This window comes from Eretmochelys imbricata, chromosome 9 (genome assembly GCF_965152235.1).
Source record: "Eretmochelys imbricata isolate rEreImb1 chromosome 9, rEreImb1.hap1, whole genome shotgun sequence".
NCBI lineage: Eukaryota > Metazoa > Chordata > Testudines > Cheloniidae > Eretmochelys > Eretmochelys imbricata.
The window spans coordinates 98,430,487-98,448,564 of record NC_135580.1 but is presented as its reverse complement, the minus strand read 5'-3'; the positions used below and the strand labels follow the sequence as shown (position 1 = coordinate 98,448,564).

General features: G+C 38.9%; 1 protein-coding gene across 8 annotated transcripts in view; it reads left to right on the top strand.

Annotated features, from left to right (window-relative positions):
* The window catches only part of PHF6 (PHD finger protein 6), a 38,495-nt gene extending 20,878 nt beyond the window's left edge, over positions 1 to 17,617 (top strand). For 6 of the 8 annotated variants that reach the window (XM_077825996.1, XM_077826001.1, XM_077826003.1 and 3 more), the window contains 5 exons: positions 4,476 to 4,642; positions 4,814 to 4,957; positions 9,070 to 9,174; positions 10,418 to 10,551; positions 12,827 to 17,617. In XM_077825996.1, coding sequence (XP_077682122.1) covers positions 4,476 to 4,642; positions 4,814 to 4,957; positions 9,070 to 9,174; positions 10,418 to 10,551; positions 12,827 to 12,956 — 680 coding nt within the window. In that variant the 3' untranslated portion in view covers positions 12,957 to 17,617. The remainder of the gene's footprint in view (positions 1 to 4,475; positions 4,643 to 4,813; positions 4,958 to 9,069; positions 9,175 to 10,417; positions 10,552 to 12,826) is intronic. The other 2 variants (XM_077825997.1, XM_077826004.1) reach the window with 2 other exon arrangements.
* The last annotated feature ends 461 nt before the right edge of the window (positions 17,618 to 18,078 follow it).

Below are 18,078 nucleotides of genomic sequence, written 5' to 3'. Positions count from 1 at the left end.
TATAGTTATCTGTGTTACTTTGCTTTAACAGTAGGTTTTAAAGAAGGGGAGGAAATCCCCAACATAACTAAGGATGACACAATAAAGAATAAACTAGTGGATTTCAACCTCTTCAATATCATGACTCCAACAGGAAAAAGTTTCAGGGCCCAGTTTCCTTCTACCCATAACAAAAGGGACACTCTCCCAACCCCTTAAGAGTTGGGACCTCCAGGCTGAGAACCCAGGGAATCAACTGTTATATAAATCCGTCTTTTATACTGCTTGGTAATGATAGTGGAATTCTAAGCTACAAATATGGGACTCTGTCACTCCTGGATTTTGTCATAGCTGATCTGAAGTTAGTATGTTCTTGATTAAAACATTTTTAAGCGCATCTGAAAATGCAGACTCTTCTCTGGAATATGTTGTTCTGAGAGCACATACTGGATCAGGCATGTAAGAATCACTTCTTCAGATACAGCATTTTAGGTACTTTTGAGGGCAGTTTTTTAGACATAAGAATTTGTTATGAAAGGCTAATGGGGCAGGGAGGGGGGCAGGTGAAGAACATCTAGGGAACCTTAGGGGATTTCACAATATGGGTGGGGCCCATGATAACACTTCATATGGTCAGGGAGGTGTTGAACAACTTTTTGTGTTTCCCTTAGTTCAAGCTGACATGAGAAGTTGGAAACACCCAACCATCAGATGCCAGGGAAACAGGGTAAGCTTGGCAGTGGGCTTGAGGGGAGGGATAGGGCACAAACCAAATTGTCTTTTAAATAGTAAAGACTGTCCAAGGCGCTGTTGTGTTAAACCTGGTTGCAGGTTTTTATTTTCCGTACTGTTAAACTAGTTCACAGTGCTGTTAATAAGCGAGAAACTGTAATTTGCCAGGGAATCGGTCCTGAATCTAGATGTGCTAGCACAAGCCCCTGCATCTGTGTAGAGTCCCTTCAAAATCAAGCCCCAGGTTCACACTGTTTGTAGGATTGAGACTTAAATCTGTTTTGGATTTTTTTTTTTAATTTACTTAGATCCACCTTCAGGAAAGGGGGAAACAATGTGTGGATTTCAGTGAATTCTGAACTTCGTTGGAGATGCTAGTATGGGGCAGAGAGGGCTTGTTTTTGAGGAAAGCTGAGGATTCATATGTTATAATCATTTTTTAAATGTATCGTCTATTTACTGTTTAAATGTTTAGTATTAAAACTACTATTACAAGAGCAAATAAAGTATAAAATAAGTATTTCAGGAAGGATTCTGTCACAAGCCTGTGACAGTTATTTATAGAAAGTTGGTTTTCATCATGTATGTTCATTTTCTTCTAATTATTGATAGTCCTATTTTCAGCACTGAAAGTACTGAGCAGAGCAGTGTCCCAAGAATGTTTATCAGGACAAGTTTGTTAATTATCGGGGCCAGAGGGTGGATGTAGAGGTGGAAAACTATTGTGGCTGACAAGCAATTATTGAGGGTAGTCAAGACTGAAATATTGAGGTACTCTGGTAAAACTTAACAAAGCTAGGTGAATGGACTGCATGATGGCGAGTGAAATGCAGTGTAGACAAATGCATGTTGGAAGGAACAGTTTGAAATTTTCAAACACTGATATTATTAAAGGGACACCAGTTTACACATCTGTCTGAATTTTTTTTACATACTGTTCCAAAAAACACCTAGGATTACTATAAATGAAAGATTTAAGGCTAGGATTTGAAAGATTTCAGTATTTTAGCAGAGGACCCAGAATTATATGCATGGGAGAAGGGACACAATAAAATAAGGTTCTACTCTTTTTAGAAGAGCTTCTCAAATGTATAGGACTCAGTTTGTCACACACAGTCTGGAGTGTGATGTTTCCTTAGGGTTTCATCTCTGCACAACCATATTGATTGTGGATATTTAACAGTTAATCTGAAATGCAAAATAAACTAGGCTAATATGGCAGTCATCTTTTGTGGCTCTCAAACTGTTCTTAACAATTAAATTAATTGTGCTGCTCTGTTGCCCCCTGTATCTTAAACTCTGGAATGTGGCGCATATTCTTGCTAAAGAGTAGTTTGCAGTGTTGCTGTGTTGGTCCTAGAAGATGAGGCACGCAAGGTGTGGATGAGGTAATATCTTTTATTGGATCAGCTTCTGCTGGTGAAAGAGACAAGCTTTTGACAAGCTGTGTAGCTTGAAAGCTTGTCTCTTTTCCCAACAGAGGCTGGTTCAATAAAACATATTACCTGCTAAAAAGTAGGTCATGCTGAGCTAGGTTGACTCATTAAGTTTACATAGAGGTTTTGAGAAAAATGTGTACTGTTGATAAACCTGGCAAATCTAATCCAAATTGATTTACAGAAACTTGTGAGAATTACATAGCTTCTCAAATTTTGGCCTCTTTCAGAATATACAACAGAAAAATGCTTTTTAGGCATTATATTTGAGCTTATATTTAACCTGTGGTGGAAGCATGTGGATTAGTCTCTTCTCCTGATTTAAGAGGAGTACAAGTGTGTCTAGTTTTATTGGAGACTGGCAACAGTAACAGTAGGAAGGGTAGGATAGGAATGGTTTAATTATATGTTAAGTCTCAGGCCAATGACTTTGTCATCTATGCTAGATTATGATAGCAATGGGATATGATCATTGTAAGCCTTGGTTAAGTACATTAGGTTAGCCATCAGGATAGAATAACATGCAACTAGGTTTTGTCATATCCTAGGACTGGAAAAAACAAAAGTGGTGTAAATTGGAATCTTCTGATTTGTGGTACAGTGTTTTAGTCCTGAAACAGGAATATCCTGCTTAGACATTGAGGCTAGAGTACCCTGCTGATAGGCACCCACATAGTGCCCAAATAAAAAAACACAACATTTGTCATTATTGTAAAAAGTGGGAGATCAGACCTTCTGACTTTGGACTCCATTCCACTTAAGGGTTTATCTACATCTTTGTTTTTTGGATTGTGAAGAGTAGCTTGTCTAGCAATGGTGACAGGTTTCAGAGTGGTAGCTGTGTTAGTCTGTATCAGCAAAAAAATCAAGGAGTACTTGAGGAACCTTAGAGACTGACAAATTTATTTTGGCATAAGATTTCCCTCAAAAGCTTATGCCCATATAAATTTGTTCGTCTGTAAGGTGCCACAAGTGCTCCTCGTGCGGGGTGTTTTTTTGTTTGGTTGTTTTTTTGGTCTAGCAACGTGTACAGCGCATGGTTTCACAGAAATCTAGCTGTAGAATCTCCATTTTGGTCTTTTATAAAAGACTGATTTTTTTATCAATGGCTGACTGTCAGGAAAGCTCTTAGCAACCAAGTACAAGAACTGGCTATTTAATATTAAATGCAAGTCAGTTGGGCAACAAAGTAAACAAGCCCAAAAGTGTTGCCCTAGGTCTATGTTAACTACACACTTGGAATAATCAAAGGGATGTTCAGTGTTTGACTACAGCTGGCTGAAGCAATTAAACATTTAGGCTTGTGTTTTCCAAGGAGCCAGAGGAAGTTGGATGGTTAACTCTTTTAGGCCCCTTTGAAGAACTCAGGCTTAATATATAACTCATGATTTTTAAAAGTTTTTAGTACTTTTATCACTTTAAGGGGACCTTTCCTTTAAGTTCTTCTGGTAATGCAGTTATAAGATTGTTGAGCTGCTTAGAACAGGCAGTACCCATATGTCAAGAGAGGAGGATCAAAAAATGTGAAGACTGTGAAAATCCAACATTAACCAGCTTTAACATATTTGTGTTAAAATATATAAAATGTCTATTTATAGAAACCACTTAAGTCTTTGGGCTGTAATATTTCCAGTGTCGGGAGGTTGCTCTCCAGCTAGCTGATTGCTGCCACTATCAGTAGACTTAAAAGTATGTTGTAACTAAAATGTTCAAATTTGTTTTATAATTTATTCAGGGAAATAAATGATTTTTACAGTTCTAAATGGTCATTTCACTGGAATGACCAGAATGGGTGAAATTTCCTTTTAAACAAGCTGTGAAGATGTCAAGGATTAAAGCAAGGAGAGAGGCATTCCTTAGTGAATGGCTTAAGATAAAATGCGACTTACATTGGTGTTTGTTTCATTCTGGCAAAGAACATTTGTTGGTTCAAAGTAGTAGTTCAGCTGTTTAATGGAGGACAGCAGGTTACCTTGAAGAAATTAGGTTACCAGTGGACATAGTCAATTCTTGCTTTCAGATACTTGCTCCGCTCCCATTACCTTCAGTGGGAGATTAGCATGTGTACCTAAAATCAGATTTTAGCCTGAAATGGTATGTTGACATAATGTTAAATGTATTGTGTATGATTTTAAAGAAACTTTAAACATTTTAGACAGTAGTTTTCAGAGATCTAGTCGATGACATATATATGGTTGAAGATTGTAAAACAAAATTTTAATGAATTGGAAATAATTTTTATAAACATGGGTAAGAAATGGTGAGAATCTTTTTGTAAAACAGTTTTCCTTTTTGAGATTTACTTGACGTTGTGTTCTAATTTTTAAGCAGATTTAGAAGAAGGTGTCAATGAACACGAATTGGAGCCTTTACCTCCCAAAGGAAAAAAGAGGGGTCGGAAGGGAAAGCCAAGAAAAACAAATCTCAAAGGGCAGTCAGAAGACACTAGATCTACATCCTCACATGGCACAGATGAAATAGAAAGCAGTTCCTATGTAAGCAGTAAACATAAATATGCTAAACTTCTTAGGAGAAAGTTTGTCTTTGAAATTAAAGATTTTGATTAAAACTGGCATTTGAGTATCCAGCTGGTGGCCAGAGACTTGTTAAATTATGACCTTACTTGGAACACAGCAGTATATTTTAGTAAAATGTTTTTCTTTCAGAGAGACAGGTCTCCCCACAGAAGCAGTCCCAGTGATACAAAACCTAAATGTGGATTCTGTCATGCAGGTGAAGAAGAAAATGAAGCTAGAGGAAAGCTTCATATATTTAATGCCAAAAAGGCAGCAGCACACTATAAGTGCATGGTAAGTAGAATATTGGGTTAGTGTTTAATTTTTCTAAACTGTCCTGCTATATGATACATTGTTAGTTCAGTGCCCTAACGTGTAGTTATGTATTAATACAGCCTGTGCTTCCAGTAATCTGTCTGACCCACTAAAGTGTTGTGAGCTGAGCAGTTCATTTATTTTCACCAGAGGCACTGTTGATGAAAGTTGACTATGTTTAGAGAAGGAGGAATTAGCTCAGGTAGACTCTCCATCTTACTACAAATCTCATTGTACCTAGGTGTATGTACGTACAATGTTTAAACCAACAAAAATATAACTCCAATAACATTAAATAAAGATTACACCCCAAAATAAAGTACCACTAATGCCCTCTAACCCCAGGCCTCCCCCCCACCCACCCCCCAAAAAAAAGCCTGCAGAAACAGATGAGCTTTGCACAATGCTTCGAAGATCAGTTGATTCAGGCTGTATCAAAAGAGTAAGGGAAGTGACCTCCAGAGTCAGTGGCTCCCCACTGGAAACTCTCTGCTTCTAAATGATCACATCTAGGGAACTATTAGCTCATGTGCATCAACTGATCTCAGGGGCTCTGAAAGAATGAGAGCAGAGAACGCAGTTTTTCCTATGGCTAGGTCCTTGAAATTAGTGGGCATCAAGTTTAAAACAAATAAAAGGGAAGTTCTTCTTCACACTGCGCACAGTCAACCTGTGGAACTCCTTGCCTGCGGAGGTTGTGAAGGCTAGGAGTATAACAGGGTTTAAAAGAGAACTAGATAAATTCATGGAGATTAAGTCCATTAATGACTATTAGAGGCTAGGGACACCATTCCTTACCCATCCTGGCTGTTTGTTTGTCAGAGGGTGGAGATAGATGGCAGGAGAGAGGTCACTTGATCTTTACCTGTTAGGTTCACTCCCTCTGGGGCACCTGGCATTGGCCACTGTTGGAAGACAGGATGCTGAGCTGGATAGACCTTTGGTCTGACCCAATATGGCCATTCTTATGTTATGTTTTTGATCCAGGTGGGGCTGTATAAAACAAAGTCCACACCTTGAGTTGGACTTGGAAATGAATAAATAGCCAATGCAGCTGGTAGATTTTTTTTTATATAATTTTCTCCTTATGGCTAGTCTCACTAAGCAGAGAGCCACACCTTTTGTAGCTTTTGAGAATTCTTTGCTCTATTGTATGCATGACTTTGGGGAAGAAGAGCTGCAATGCTGAGAAGCAGATTAAACTGAAAATACAGTGATATTTTAACAATAATACTGACATTCATTTATAACCGAGTAGATGTGTGCTTTAAGTGCAAAACTGGCACCTCCATACTACAGTTCATTTCATGCGAAAGGATCACAAAACACCACATAAAGGAATTGATGCATCCATCTCTGAAGTGAAAGCTGCTGTTTTTAATAGCATACAGTAGTAATAGAGCATACATTTTCCCAATATGAGATTGGCAGGGGTAGTCAATTGTTTTGGTCCAGGTCCAAATTTCTTGGTCAAGGTCCAGACTCCAGAGCAGCATTTTTCACACCCCAATAAGTAAGTAAAAAAATTTTGCAGTCTGTTCAAAAGCACCTGATGGTCCAAATTTGGCCTGTAGTCTATTGACAACCTCTGATCTAGGTAGTTCTGTGGCCTCCATCACTAGCCATCGAATCTGAGCCTTTTATCCCTCTAAGTTTTATCCCCAGTTTCACAGATGGGGAACAGAGGCAGGTAGAGATGAAGTGACTTGCCCAATGTCACATAGTTTGTGGCAGAGGTAAGAATAGAATATAATCCTGCTGCATCCCATTCTGCTGCCTTAAACATAAGATTGCCTTTCTTCCCAAGAGGTCTCCCCTGGGACCCCTCGGAGATGCTGCCTTTTACCAGGACCTCCACAGGACCCGGAAGCTAGTTTCAGCAACTAGGTCTGTAGCAGCTACTGAGGGGGAATACCTCCTGGCTTTTGAGCCCCTGGTACACAACCTCAATCTTCATGTACGGGTGTTGGAGTCCCCATTGATGCACCAGAGGCTGGTCCTGGCTGCTGTCACTAGAATCTGAGACCACCTGGGCTAGTTGGAGGAAATGGGTATAGCCTGTGGTACTTGGCCAGCACATGGGGTTGCCCACCCTGTGCATACCCTGTTGCGTGCTTAAGGAGGTGAGGGCAGCCTTGCCCTCCATCCCCCTTCTCGTTTTTCTTGGGCAGATCTTGCAGAAGGGCTCTCCACACCCTTCACCCGGTCCTCTAGAGCATGTCATGAGGCCCCTGCCTTGCAACCCCCAGATGCTTGTGATATGCCACCTGAGTCGGCTGGACACCATCCAGCTAGTCCATCTCCAGACTGAGATCACATGAACATCTCTGCGTGCATCTCACATGAACCATCACATGAACATCTCTGCATGCTTATGCTCTGTACCATCCACTTCTTTGCCCTCGTGTCCTGCCCTGACACCAAATGGCAGGACCTGCTGCAACCTGTGGAATGGAGGGGCACTTCGGTGGCCAGCTTGTACTCTGGTCTTATAGCACCCATAAGATAGAGACTTGGTGGCTCTTTCATGGTGTTGTGAGCATGGGTGTGTAGTTGGTATGGTTTATCAAGTCCCCCGACATCTGCGTCTTCTGTGGCAAGAGGGACACTGGGTGCATATCTACGTAGTGTCAGACTGGAGCCCTTCTTCTGGCTCCTCTGTAACCTCCTGTTGAGGTTCTGGTTGCACTCCCCCCCCCCCCCCCCCCATTCCTGCTTCTATACAAACATCCTATCCAGGGCCCCACAGAGTCACGAGACTTCGTCAGCCTACTCCTGGCTCTGGCCAAGGTGGTCATCCACCAGACCTGGAGGAGGAAGCTTGCTTGGATGGGGATGCTCTGCAACTGTGTGATTGGTTTCCAATCCCTAGTATCACGTATCTGGGCAGAGTTCTGCCTTCGTCTGCAGCATGGGGCACAGGTCACTTGCAGATTTAAACTAGTATAAATGGTGAATTCTCTGTATCTTGAAGTATTTAAACCATGATTTGAGGACTTCAGTAACTCAGTCAGAAGTTTGGGGTCTATTACAAGAGTGGGTGGCTTGCAATGTGAAGGGAGTCAGACTATAAGATCGAAAAGGATTATTGTGATCATAAAGTCCGTGAGAGTTTCTCTGGGTGGCTTTGAGTGATTCCTTGGACTTTGAGGAGCAGTAGGCACTGCCCAGGGTTCTCTGATCAGTGTCTCCATCCAGAACTGTGATTATGAACCTTCAACCCCCACTCCTGTTCCTGTTTTTGCATTTGTTGTTCCCCAAATTCAGTTGTGGCCAGGGTTTTGTGGTTCCTCCCCCTTGGTTGAGGGGGCTGGTCTTTAGTTTTGGATGGGCTTGAGCCTGCTATCCCAGTACCAGCAAAAAGACTATCTTTCCTGTCCTACAAATAGAGGCACACATCCAACTGAGATAGCAGGTAAGCAGAAAAGAATTACCCTATCTGAAAGTTGAGCTGGACTTTTGCAATACCTCTCTTCCACCTCTGAATGTCCAAATTAGCTGAAGTCCTCCTCCAAGAGCTTTTACTGCATATACTATATAGTTACATCTTGTGAGTGATGTTAGTGTAACTATATAAAAGGAAATGCATTCAGCCAATAAAAGCTGCAGGTAATGGAAACATGTGGTTTGCAACTACTTGGAAATGTCCCATTATCACCATTTCAGGCTTTCCAGGGGCACTGATATTGGCAGTGTGAGTAAGCTGAATTATTTAGGTGGGGGCAGTGAGTGGGGATGAAACATCCTTTACAGAACCAAGGCATGTCTTCAGTGTCTTAATTGACTGCAGTAATCATTTATTGCTTTGTATATTCCATTATCATAATCATCCTTTAACTACTGCTTTGTCATTCAAAAAAAATCCTCTGAAACGCAGTCACAGATAATTGAAGCAATCAAGTGGGCATTGGAAGAATATCCAAATTACTGATATGCTCAATCTGCAGTTTTTTTCTAGTTCATTGGCAATGCACAGTTTACCAGCAGATAACTGAGTACAGTGCATCCCCTTCTGTTGCTCCTGCTCCTTAATCTTCTTATGGCCACATCTGTAACCTCCTAACATTATTGTGCATTTGTTTGCTTTACAGTTGTTCTCTTCTGGCACTGTGCAGCTAACAACAACATCAAGGGCAGAGTTTGGTGATTTTGATATTAAAACTGTACTCCAGGAGATCAAGAGAGGGAAAAGAATGGTATGTTTGTAAGGAATGCTTCAGTGATTTCGGTTGGGAGTATATGTACGATTCTCTTTTCCTTATCTGAACAAATTTTTCCACTTTCTTAGAAAACAATTTAAATGTATTGTCACTCTTAGATATCAGGATATAAAGTGTCTCAACAATTACTGTGGTGGTGTTGTTTTTTCTTTTAACTACAGCATACTTTATGAATGCAGTATGTTGGCTCTTTGGGGACCATAATAGAAAGGAAGGAATTGACGGTTTGTTTTCCATCCCACAGAATCTGTATGGCATGAAATTGCTAAATAGGTTATGGGAGTCAATTTGTATAATTATTGACTTGTTTCGTTTTTTTTTTTAAATGATGGCTAGTTCATTCTCAACACTCTTTAAAAGGACACTGAATCTCTGTATTGCCAGTTAAAGGAAGATGAATCTCATGTGTATCTCTGGTAAATTGCATCTTTTAAATACTTGTTTTGGGGGCTCAAAGGCCCCAAAAGTATTACCTTATTAAAGTCTTCAGCTAGAGGAGAGAGGGAGCTACTAGCATGGCTCTTGGATTCAAATTCACATCCCCTTAGTCAGTCCAAGGCCAGATTTGCTAATCTCTTAGGCATGGGGGTGCAAGGCCCATCTTTTCTCCCATGCCTCTGGAAGGACTTCTAATGATGATGAGGATGCCTACTTGGGAGGTGTCTTGTCAGTTTGTCTGTTGGTTCATATATTTATTTTTGAGTGGTCTGAGCAGTATGTCATGACGTTTTAGTGTGGAAAATTAAATCTTATATACGGGCCCCAGAATATGTGACAGGCACTCAGGTATGTTTTATAAGTAAAATATGGCACACAGTTTCATGAATATTAGAATTCAATAATATATGGAACTCTATTACCATCTGAAAAAAAAAAAATACTTTACTATAATACAATTAATATTCAATGAGTTTAGGTACTTGGAAAAGCTAGCTTCAACTTCAACAGCAACAAAATAGAACTTAGAACTGCAGCAATGTGTACAAATCATGCAGTTACTTATTTTTGCAGCAGATAGGTAAAACAGTTCTCTGTTCATATATATTGATGCAGATTTAAAACTGTTTCTGGCTTACTATAAATTAAGATTAATTTTTTTGTAGCACAAATTTCTTCATGTTTATGGCTAAAATTTGGGGACATCAAAGTGAGCATTAATCGACAAGAGATTAAATGGATTAACATCACAATTTAGAGTACTGTCCTTTCTTCTCAACAGAAATGCACTCTTTGCAGTCAGCCTGGGGCTACTATTGGATGTGAAATTAAAGCCTGTATCAAGACTTACCATTACCACTGTGGAGTACAAGACAAAGCTAAATACATTGAGAATATGTCACGAGGCATTTACAAGTAAGAACCCTAGCAGTTAAGTCTGTAATGATCATTTTTTGTGATGTCCTCTTTGAACTGCTTTTCTATTCAGATAAAACATTCTGATCATGCAGTAATGCTGATTAACACATCATTCAGCTGCATTGCAGGCACTAGGCAAAACTATCGTACATCTTTGGAAGTTCAGATAAGGTGACTATTGCAGTTCAAAAGCTGGTAAGGTAAAAGCTTGTGCAAGATCAGTTTTGTTACTTCAAACATCTTGTTCAAGTTGAGTGTCATAGAAAAATTAAATCAAGTTCTGTTATAAATGTAGAGTTTTTAGAACTTTTTTTTTAAAAAGCCTGTCCTATAACAGAGGCAAAAATAGATTTCTCTGCACAGAACTCGGAGAATCTCTTCATATTTTTCCCACTTTAATTTCCATTTCCTCTTGTTCCAAGGCCCTGCATCATCACTCTCAAACAAATTAGGAGAATTGGATGGGTGCTCCTGTCAAAAGTCTTGCTGTTTGACTTCTGAGGCTCTTCCTCTCCAGTGAGGCTCAGCATACTGCTGTCGGAATGCTCTTAGCCCTTAATAACCCAGGGAGCAATAGAGTTGGACCACTAATTGACACGATGGCTTTTTCTGGCATTGTAGATCATTGACACTAGACCACTGGACTGACTTCATATTCTTTCTCTCTAACCTGAAGCTATTTAAGCTCATTTTACCAAGTCAGATGAGGATAAATACATATGCAAAAGTGGAAGTATTTCTGTTAAGTTTATCATAAACATGAAAATAACTGTCATATAATTTTCAAAATAACTTTCACACATATAGAAAATATTTTAGTGATCCTACTTAATTCAGAACGTCTGTATACCCACTTGAAAGTACATGAAATATGTCTTTTTAAAAAAAAGCGCAAAAAAATTTTTCTCCCTGATTAGTAAAATCTGTAACTCAAATTGCTGAAGTCACAGGTAAACTCCTGCCATGTTTATACTCTCTTAGGGATAACTATCTTTTTTCATATTTCTGTACTGTTCCAACCTTCTTTCCCAGTTGCTACCACAAACCTACTCCAGTTGAAGTTGACCGGTTGCATCTCATTTTGGCCACAAGGGGGCATTCTATGAGCAGTGTGATAACAATCCTGCTTCTTGAGAACTAGAATTGATCTGTTTTAAATAAACTTCTGCTTATGCTAGTCTATAAAGACTGCACTGGAGCCTGGCTTTCCTCCGCTTATCTCAACTTATTTATTGGTTTCAGATTGATAGCTTAAGATCCATGAACAAATGGAAAGTGATTACAAATTGACACACACAAAATCATACTTTTTTTTATGAGCGCCCATGCTCCCTCGGAGTGTCTATTTGTTTTTTGTTATGTAAATGTTCATGAGAACAGAGTTTGATCCATTTTATGTAGATTTTAGACAATCTATCACAAAACTCCTTAGAACTCACTGGTACTACTAACCATGTTCATTCTCTTATGGTAGAGCTACGAGAAAGTAGGTCTTTACATATGCAATCATTAAACACCTAGACAGTTCATACAGCATTTTAAAATAACATCAGTTTGATTCTTGTCTAAAATGGGTTTTTTTTAAATTGTCCCAGGCTTATGCCTTGGTACATCTCAGTCAGTTTTCACAGGCAAGATGTAAACCATTGAAAGTAATGAAAATGCTGTCACAGCCTTATCTATATTGGAACAAGCTTGCTATTGTAATAGGTAGTAGTTACTTTTTAGGAAAAAACAGTAAGTAGGCTTTGTTAGGATCTGCTAATGCTATCATAAACTAAATCTTTCTCTCAGCCTAGCTGTTTACGGTTGGTTGGCACAGGTCAATAGAGCTTTCTCAGTCTAAGGTTCTTGGCGGTGGAACTCTCTCAGAAGGAGGTCTGCTGGTGTTCTTCCTTGGTTGCTTTTTAGGACATGAGGCAGTGGCTCTTACAGTAATGAGTACCGCTGACTGTTTTTTGGGCTTCTGTCTTTGTTTTTGTGCTTAACCCCTCGTTGTTAACTTTTGTCGGTTGGGAACTGTTCCCTTTTTTGTTTGGTTAGTGATCTTGGGTTTGCCCCTGTAACAGGAGCCCTTGGTTCTAGCCAGTGATCTAGTAGCCTAGCTAATCTTTATTTCTAATGTCAGATGTCTGACAGGTGCCTTATACATTAATTCAGCAAAATTTTAAAATGGAGCCTCTTCACTAGTGGAGAGAGCCCAGAATGTTCTAAAATATATATATTTTCTTGTTTCCTGGTAAATCCTCCATTGTTTCTTTTATTGTCTTAGACTCTATTGTAAAAACCATAGTGGAAACGATGAAAGGGATGAAGAGGATGAAGAAAGAGAAAGCAAAAGCCGTGGGAAATCAGGCTCTGACCATAGTAGCATTCCTCAGCAGCAACTCAATGGAAACTAGGTATGGAAGTTCCTCCTGGCAGCTCTGTTACTGAGACTGAGACACAACATACATTTGATGTAGTTAATAACAGTAAAATGTTTAAATCTAGTATATGCAGATCAGTGCTTTTTATTGGTGTACTGCAGAAGAACGGGGAACTTTTTTTTTTAAACTTCAGCTGATTTTATAATATTAGAAAGGAGGCCTCATGTCTGATAAATGTAGATGTAATGTCAGATCTGTTAGATGCTCTGCTCTTTATATGATTTTAAATTTACTATTGTTTTCATCGTTTTTTAAACAGGTTCAAGGGACAGAGTTAGAGAACTGGGAATGAATAAGACATCCATAACTACTAATTCTTTTAAATTGTTTTCTAAGATCAGAAAAGGGTTAGTAACTTTTTACGGCCTGATTCTGTTAGAAATTTCATTGAACTGCCTGAAACGTTCATGTGTGTGAGCCTTCAATAAGTGGCAGAGTTTTACATGTCAATATTATGTAGTTTGTAGTCTGCAGTGTCTGGGAAAAAATTGAAACACTATATAAATGATATGTAATATGTACAGTGTCAAAAGTTAAGGCAGACATTGAAATGAAGTAAGCTCTATATTTCTGGACTGAATAAAAATCTAAGATTTGGAATGTGTAAGTTGTTTAGTGGATTCATGCACCAAGGGAAAGTCTTAGTAAGATTAATTCACAACGTGGACAGACAAGTCCATGGTGGCAACAAGCTGGTAACTCATGAATTTTGCATTTTCTTATACAAAATATGGAGGATAAATGTGGGGGGGGGCAAATTGCTCTGTTTTTGCTTGCAAGGCACAGTAGAAAAAAAAACTCCGTGCATGCAGAAGCGTGCTTGAACCTTTCAGTTTGTTCCTGTTGTGATTGTTCCTACTGCCCAGCATTCCTTGCTGGAGATTTACTTGAGCAGCTGTTGGTTACAAGCTGCAAGCTTCAGTACTCATGCCAAAGGGCTGTAGTTTGTTCTTTCCCCAACAGTCCACCACCTCTATATTCCTAATGTACCAAGCGACTCTAACTTTTGGAAGCTGCAACCCGACATCTTTAGATTTCGAAGAGGGTTACTACTTTAACGTCTATGGAATTTAGTCACCTTATCTGACATCCAGACCTCAAGTGCTCTGTGTTGTGTGGAGCACTTCATCTTTGTCCAAAATACAGACATCGGTCCCGCGTGCTGTAAGGAGGAGGAATCAACTTTTGTTTCTTTTCTTTTTTTGGGTAGATCAGTATTTATTTTTGAATCTTGTGACCACTATATAAGATGATTTACTTACTATTCTTAATGCTTTTAGCATGTGATTTTTTTTCTTGTCAAATCAATGATCATGCCATGGCACTTCATATGTCTAGAGGTCGATGTTCCATTAGAGAATAATCAGGTTTAGATTATACCAAATCTTCCAGCTCAGTTCCCTAACTTTTTTCATACAGCTCTGGCATGTCTAGTTGCTAATAAATAGCTTCTTCTGCTGGTCCTATTGAAGCACATTAGCAGATTCATTTAAAATAAAATCAAAAACTTAACCCAATAAGTAAGTCTTTCTAATGCTTCCAGGGCACCTCGTTGCTTGGGAAGGGTTCTGGCTCTTTCTGAATACCCAATAAACCGCTTAGATTTGAAGTAAAGCAGGAAGCAAGATACTCTGACAATTTGACTAAAAACAGTGAAGGTTCATCTGCAGTTGATATTAAGAAGCAGTTCATTTGTAACAAGTTTCTGTAGCATTTTTTACTTGTATTTTTAAAAGATTTAACATGTCATTGTTTTTTCATGCGTTTCCTTAATGTCTCAAGGGACTCAACTGTTGTATATTAAATTTCTAACATTTTACCATGTTAGAATTCAATCTGTTTTGGGGAAGAATGCAGTTTTAGTAATATTACTGTGTACAGAAAATATTCAGTTACTGCTCTAAACATGCCATTGATCATTCTTATTTTGTATTTGTAACTTTCAAAATTAAAGGCATGACTTGAATTGCAATGACAGATTGATTGAGATTGTTTACCAAGGTGTTTGCTTTTTTTTCTAGAATATGAAAATTTTTCAGCTACGTGGAAGGGTTTCAGAATGCAAAATGTCTGTCACACTGCCTAGATTAGGTTCTAGGTTGCGTGCCTCAAACATGGCCTTCCCATGAAATAAAGGCACTTTATTGTTTGCAACTACTGTATTTTTGGTTAAGGAAGAATGAAAGGTACAATGGGGTAGATTTGCCAATATAATCATTGTATTTTTCACTGAGTTCTAATTCACATTGTGTCAATTGTTGGATTTAATATTCAGTCTAATAATTCATTATGGATAAAATCATTTATCTCTCCGCATGCCACTAGCAACCATAACAACAGTAACAGAAGAGCAAGTGGCTGACTAAACCATCATTAATTCAGAACTCATGGAAATTAAAAGTCAATACCGAAAGCGTTTTTTGTTACAAGCCTCAAATTCATGTTATAATTTACTTCATCTTGTCATGTATGCTGGGTAAAAGTGCCTTACAATGTAAAAACTGTATTTATATGTTCCCAAGTAGTATCACTTGCTGGGGAGTAATTCTGTCGTGGTGTTAATATTTAGAAAAAATGGACCTCAGCAGTGTATTTACTGTACATCTCCGAAGTTCTTAACTGTAGCTTTAATAGGCATGGAAATGTATGAAAGGTATACAACACTTACACTTTTTAAAGACAAAATACTGCCATTACTGTCTCTTTATGTGCATTTTAGCTTGAAATTTTGGACAGTTTGTCTTTTTTGTAAAGCAATGTAATCTTTTGCAAGCATATATTGAAGATTATTCTGCAGCATTTACTGCCTTCCCAGAAGTTAGAAGAAACGAACGTGCTTTATAGGTAAAATAGACTTGTTTAAATTAACTAGTTAAATTAATAAGGTTTATTTGTTCCTGGCAATTTTTTTTTTTTTAAATAGGCAGCTTTTGCTTTCATCTCACGATCGGAAAACAATCTTGAATTTAAGAACTTGTCTTACGAAACTGATTTAACTGAATTTAGTTAGTTTAGGCCTTTTTGGCATTTCTTGCTCACAAGAACAGTGTGTCTCTGTTCAAGAGACTCATGGAACCCTCCTATAATGGAAGATTTTTTTCCACAAAATAGTATATTAAATAGTTTCATTATATCAGCAAAGGGCTTGCCTTTAAAAAGATCCTTTCTACTGCTCTTTTCCCAGGGAGTGCTGGCAGGGCCTGTCTACCTGAGCAGTTGCAGGATACTAGCAGCTGGGGGAGGAAGGGCTCTAGAAGGCTATTGGCAAAATTCCCTGAGACTCTGGTTTATACACTTCTGAAGAGGTTCTAGGTAGTGGCACAAAGTGGCCACAAATTTATTTGTGAGGGAAGCCTAGCACCAATGTAGGTGACACTGGCTGGAAAGGGGACATGGGCATTGTGGTTAAAGGGTTCACTAATTCAGCAGGTGTTTGCCAACAGGAGAACCTGTTCCTAGAGGCCTGGTGGGAGTTCCACTTGCCAACACCCTAGAGGGCAGCAGTGAATATACCACTTACACGACACAAAGATGAATCTCCCTTGCATACAAGCACTTTGCTGATTTAGGGAGGTATAATTACACCTCCATGTGCCAGCTTTGCTGAATTTGGCCCTAAATCTCACCTTCTAGTACAGTGGTTCTCAACCTTTCCAGACTAGTGTACCCCTTTCAGGAGTCTTGATTTGTCTTGCATACCCAAAGTTTCACCTCCCTTAAAAACTACTTGCTTACAAAATCAGACAGAAAAATACAAAAGCGCTTGCTTTCTCATTTTTACCATAAAATAAATTACATGTAATGTAAATATTGTACTTACAGTATATAGAGCAGTATAAACAAGTCAGTCCGAAATTTTTAGTTAGTGCTTTTATATAGCTTACTGTAAAACTAGGCAAATTTCTAGATGAGTTTGATGTACTCCCTGGAAGACCTGTGTGTATCCCCAGGGGTACACCTACCCCCAGTTGAGAACCACTGTTCTAGTGGACAGCAGCTCAAGCAAGACCAGCAGCCAGGAATTGCTTCTTACTGTTCCATATAGGAAGGAGTGACTTCTCTTATACTAGACAAGAGCAGAGGAAGTGGTGATCTCTTCCTCCCCCCACCCCCTGGAAATGTCACACTTCTCTGATGTGATAATTGCTATACTCCAAGATCAGTAAAGTTGAACCAATATTCTAGTGGAATTAACCTTCATTATAAGCACAGTGAAACTTAACTATTAGAGGACTGAAAGCATATTGCAACAAATAGTAACTCTCCTTCCATTTCACTATAAACAGGTTTCACCATAGTAATGATGGAGATTAACAGAGCACAGCTCTTGATGTTATATATACTTGCTGAAGCAGTTTCTATGTATGCACACTCATTAGTCAGCAGAGACATCTCAACCCTGAAAAGATTCTGGAGGACTGTTGCTTATTGAAAAGCACTCCGATTAGACCAGCTTTAGCATACATTTACATTAGATGTCAAGACAAGGAATGTATAAAGAGGGTAAACACATTCCTATCTATAATGTATATTTTGTTCCTGTTATATTGGCTTTACTTCCAAAGTTGTAGTTTGCAGTATTAGTTTTTTATTGGTATCTGCCTATATATTCAATAAATGAGTTATGAATTTCATATTTGTGTGGCTCTGCTTTTTATGAAAGCATAATGTTAAAACTGCACACTTCCGCATGTCACTTTCATGCACAACTGCAATGGATCTCATTAGTGATATATTTCATAATGAGAGTCTTAGAGGACTGATTATTGTAATTATGTCTCACTGCAGAAACTAATAGCTCGCCATGTGCAGGGGGAAACTTCAGCTGCAGGATAACAGGCAAGACGCAGCAGCATCAATGGGGGTTTATGTGCCAGGATTTGTGGTATAACTGCCTGGAGTAAGATGACGAGTGTTCAGTGGTTGTCCTCGCATTAGGCTGTTGTAGGCAAATTGCATATGAGGGTGATTTGCTAGATGCAATGATTGCATACGTTTTTGCTGAAGAAAAATGTTCAAAAGTTGCCAAAACAGGTGGTAAGTACACAATGGGGGGGGGGAAAAGAGGCTTAATCATGAAGTCCTTACTGAGGCA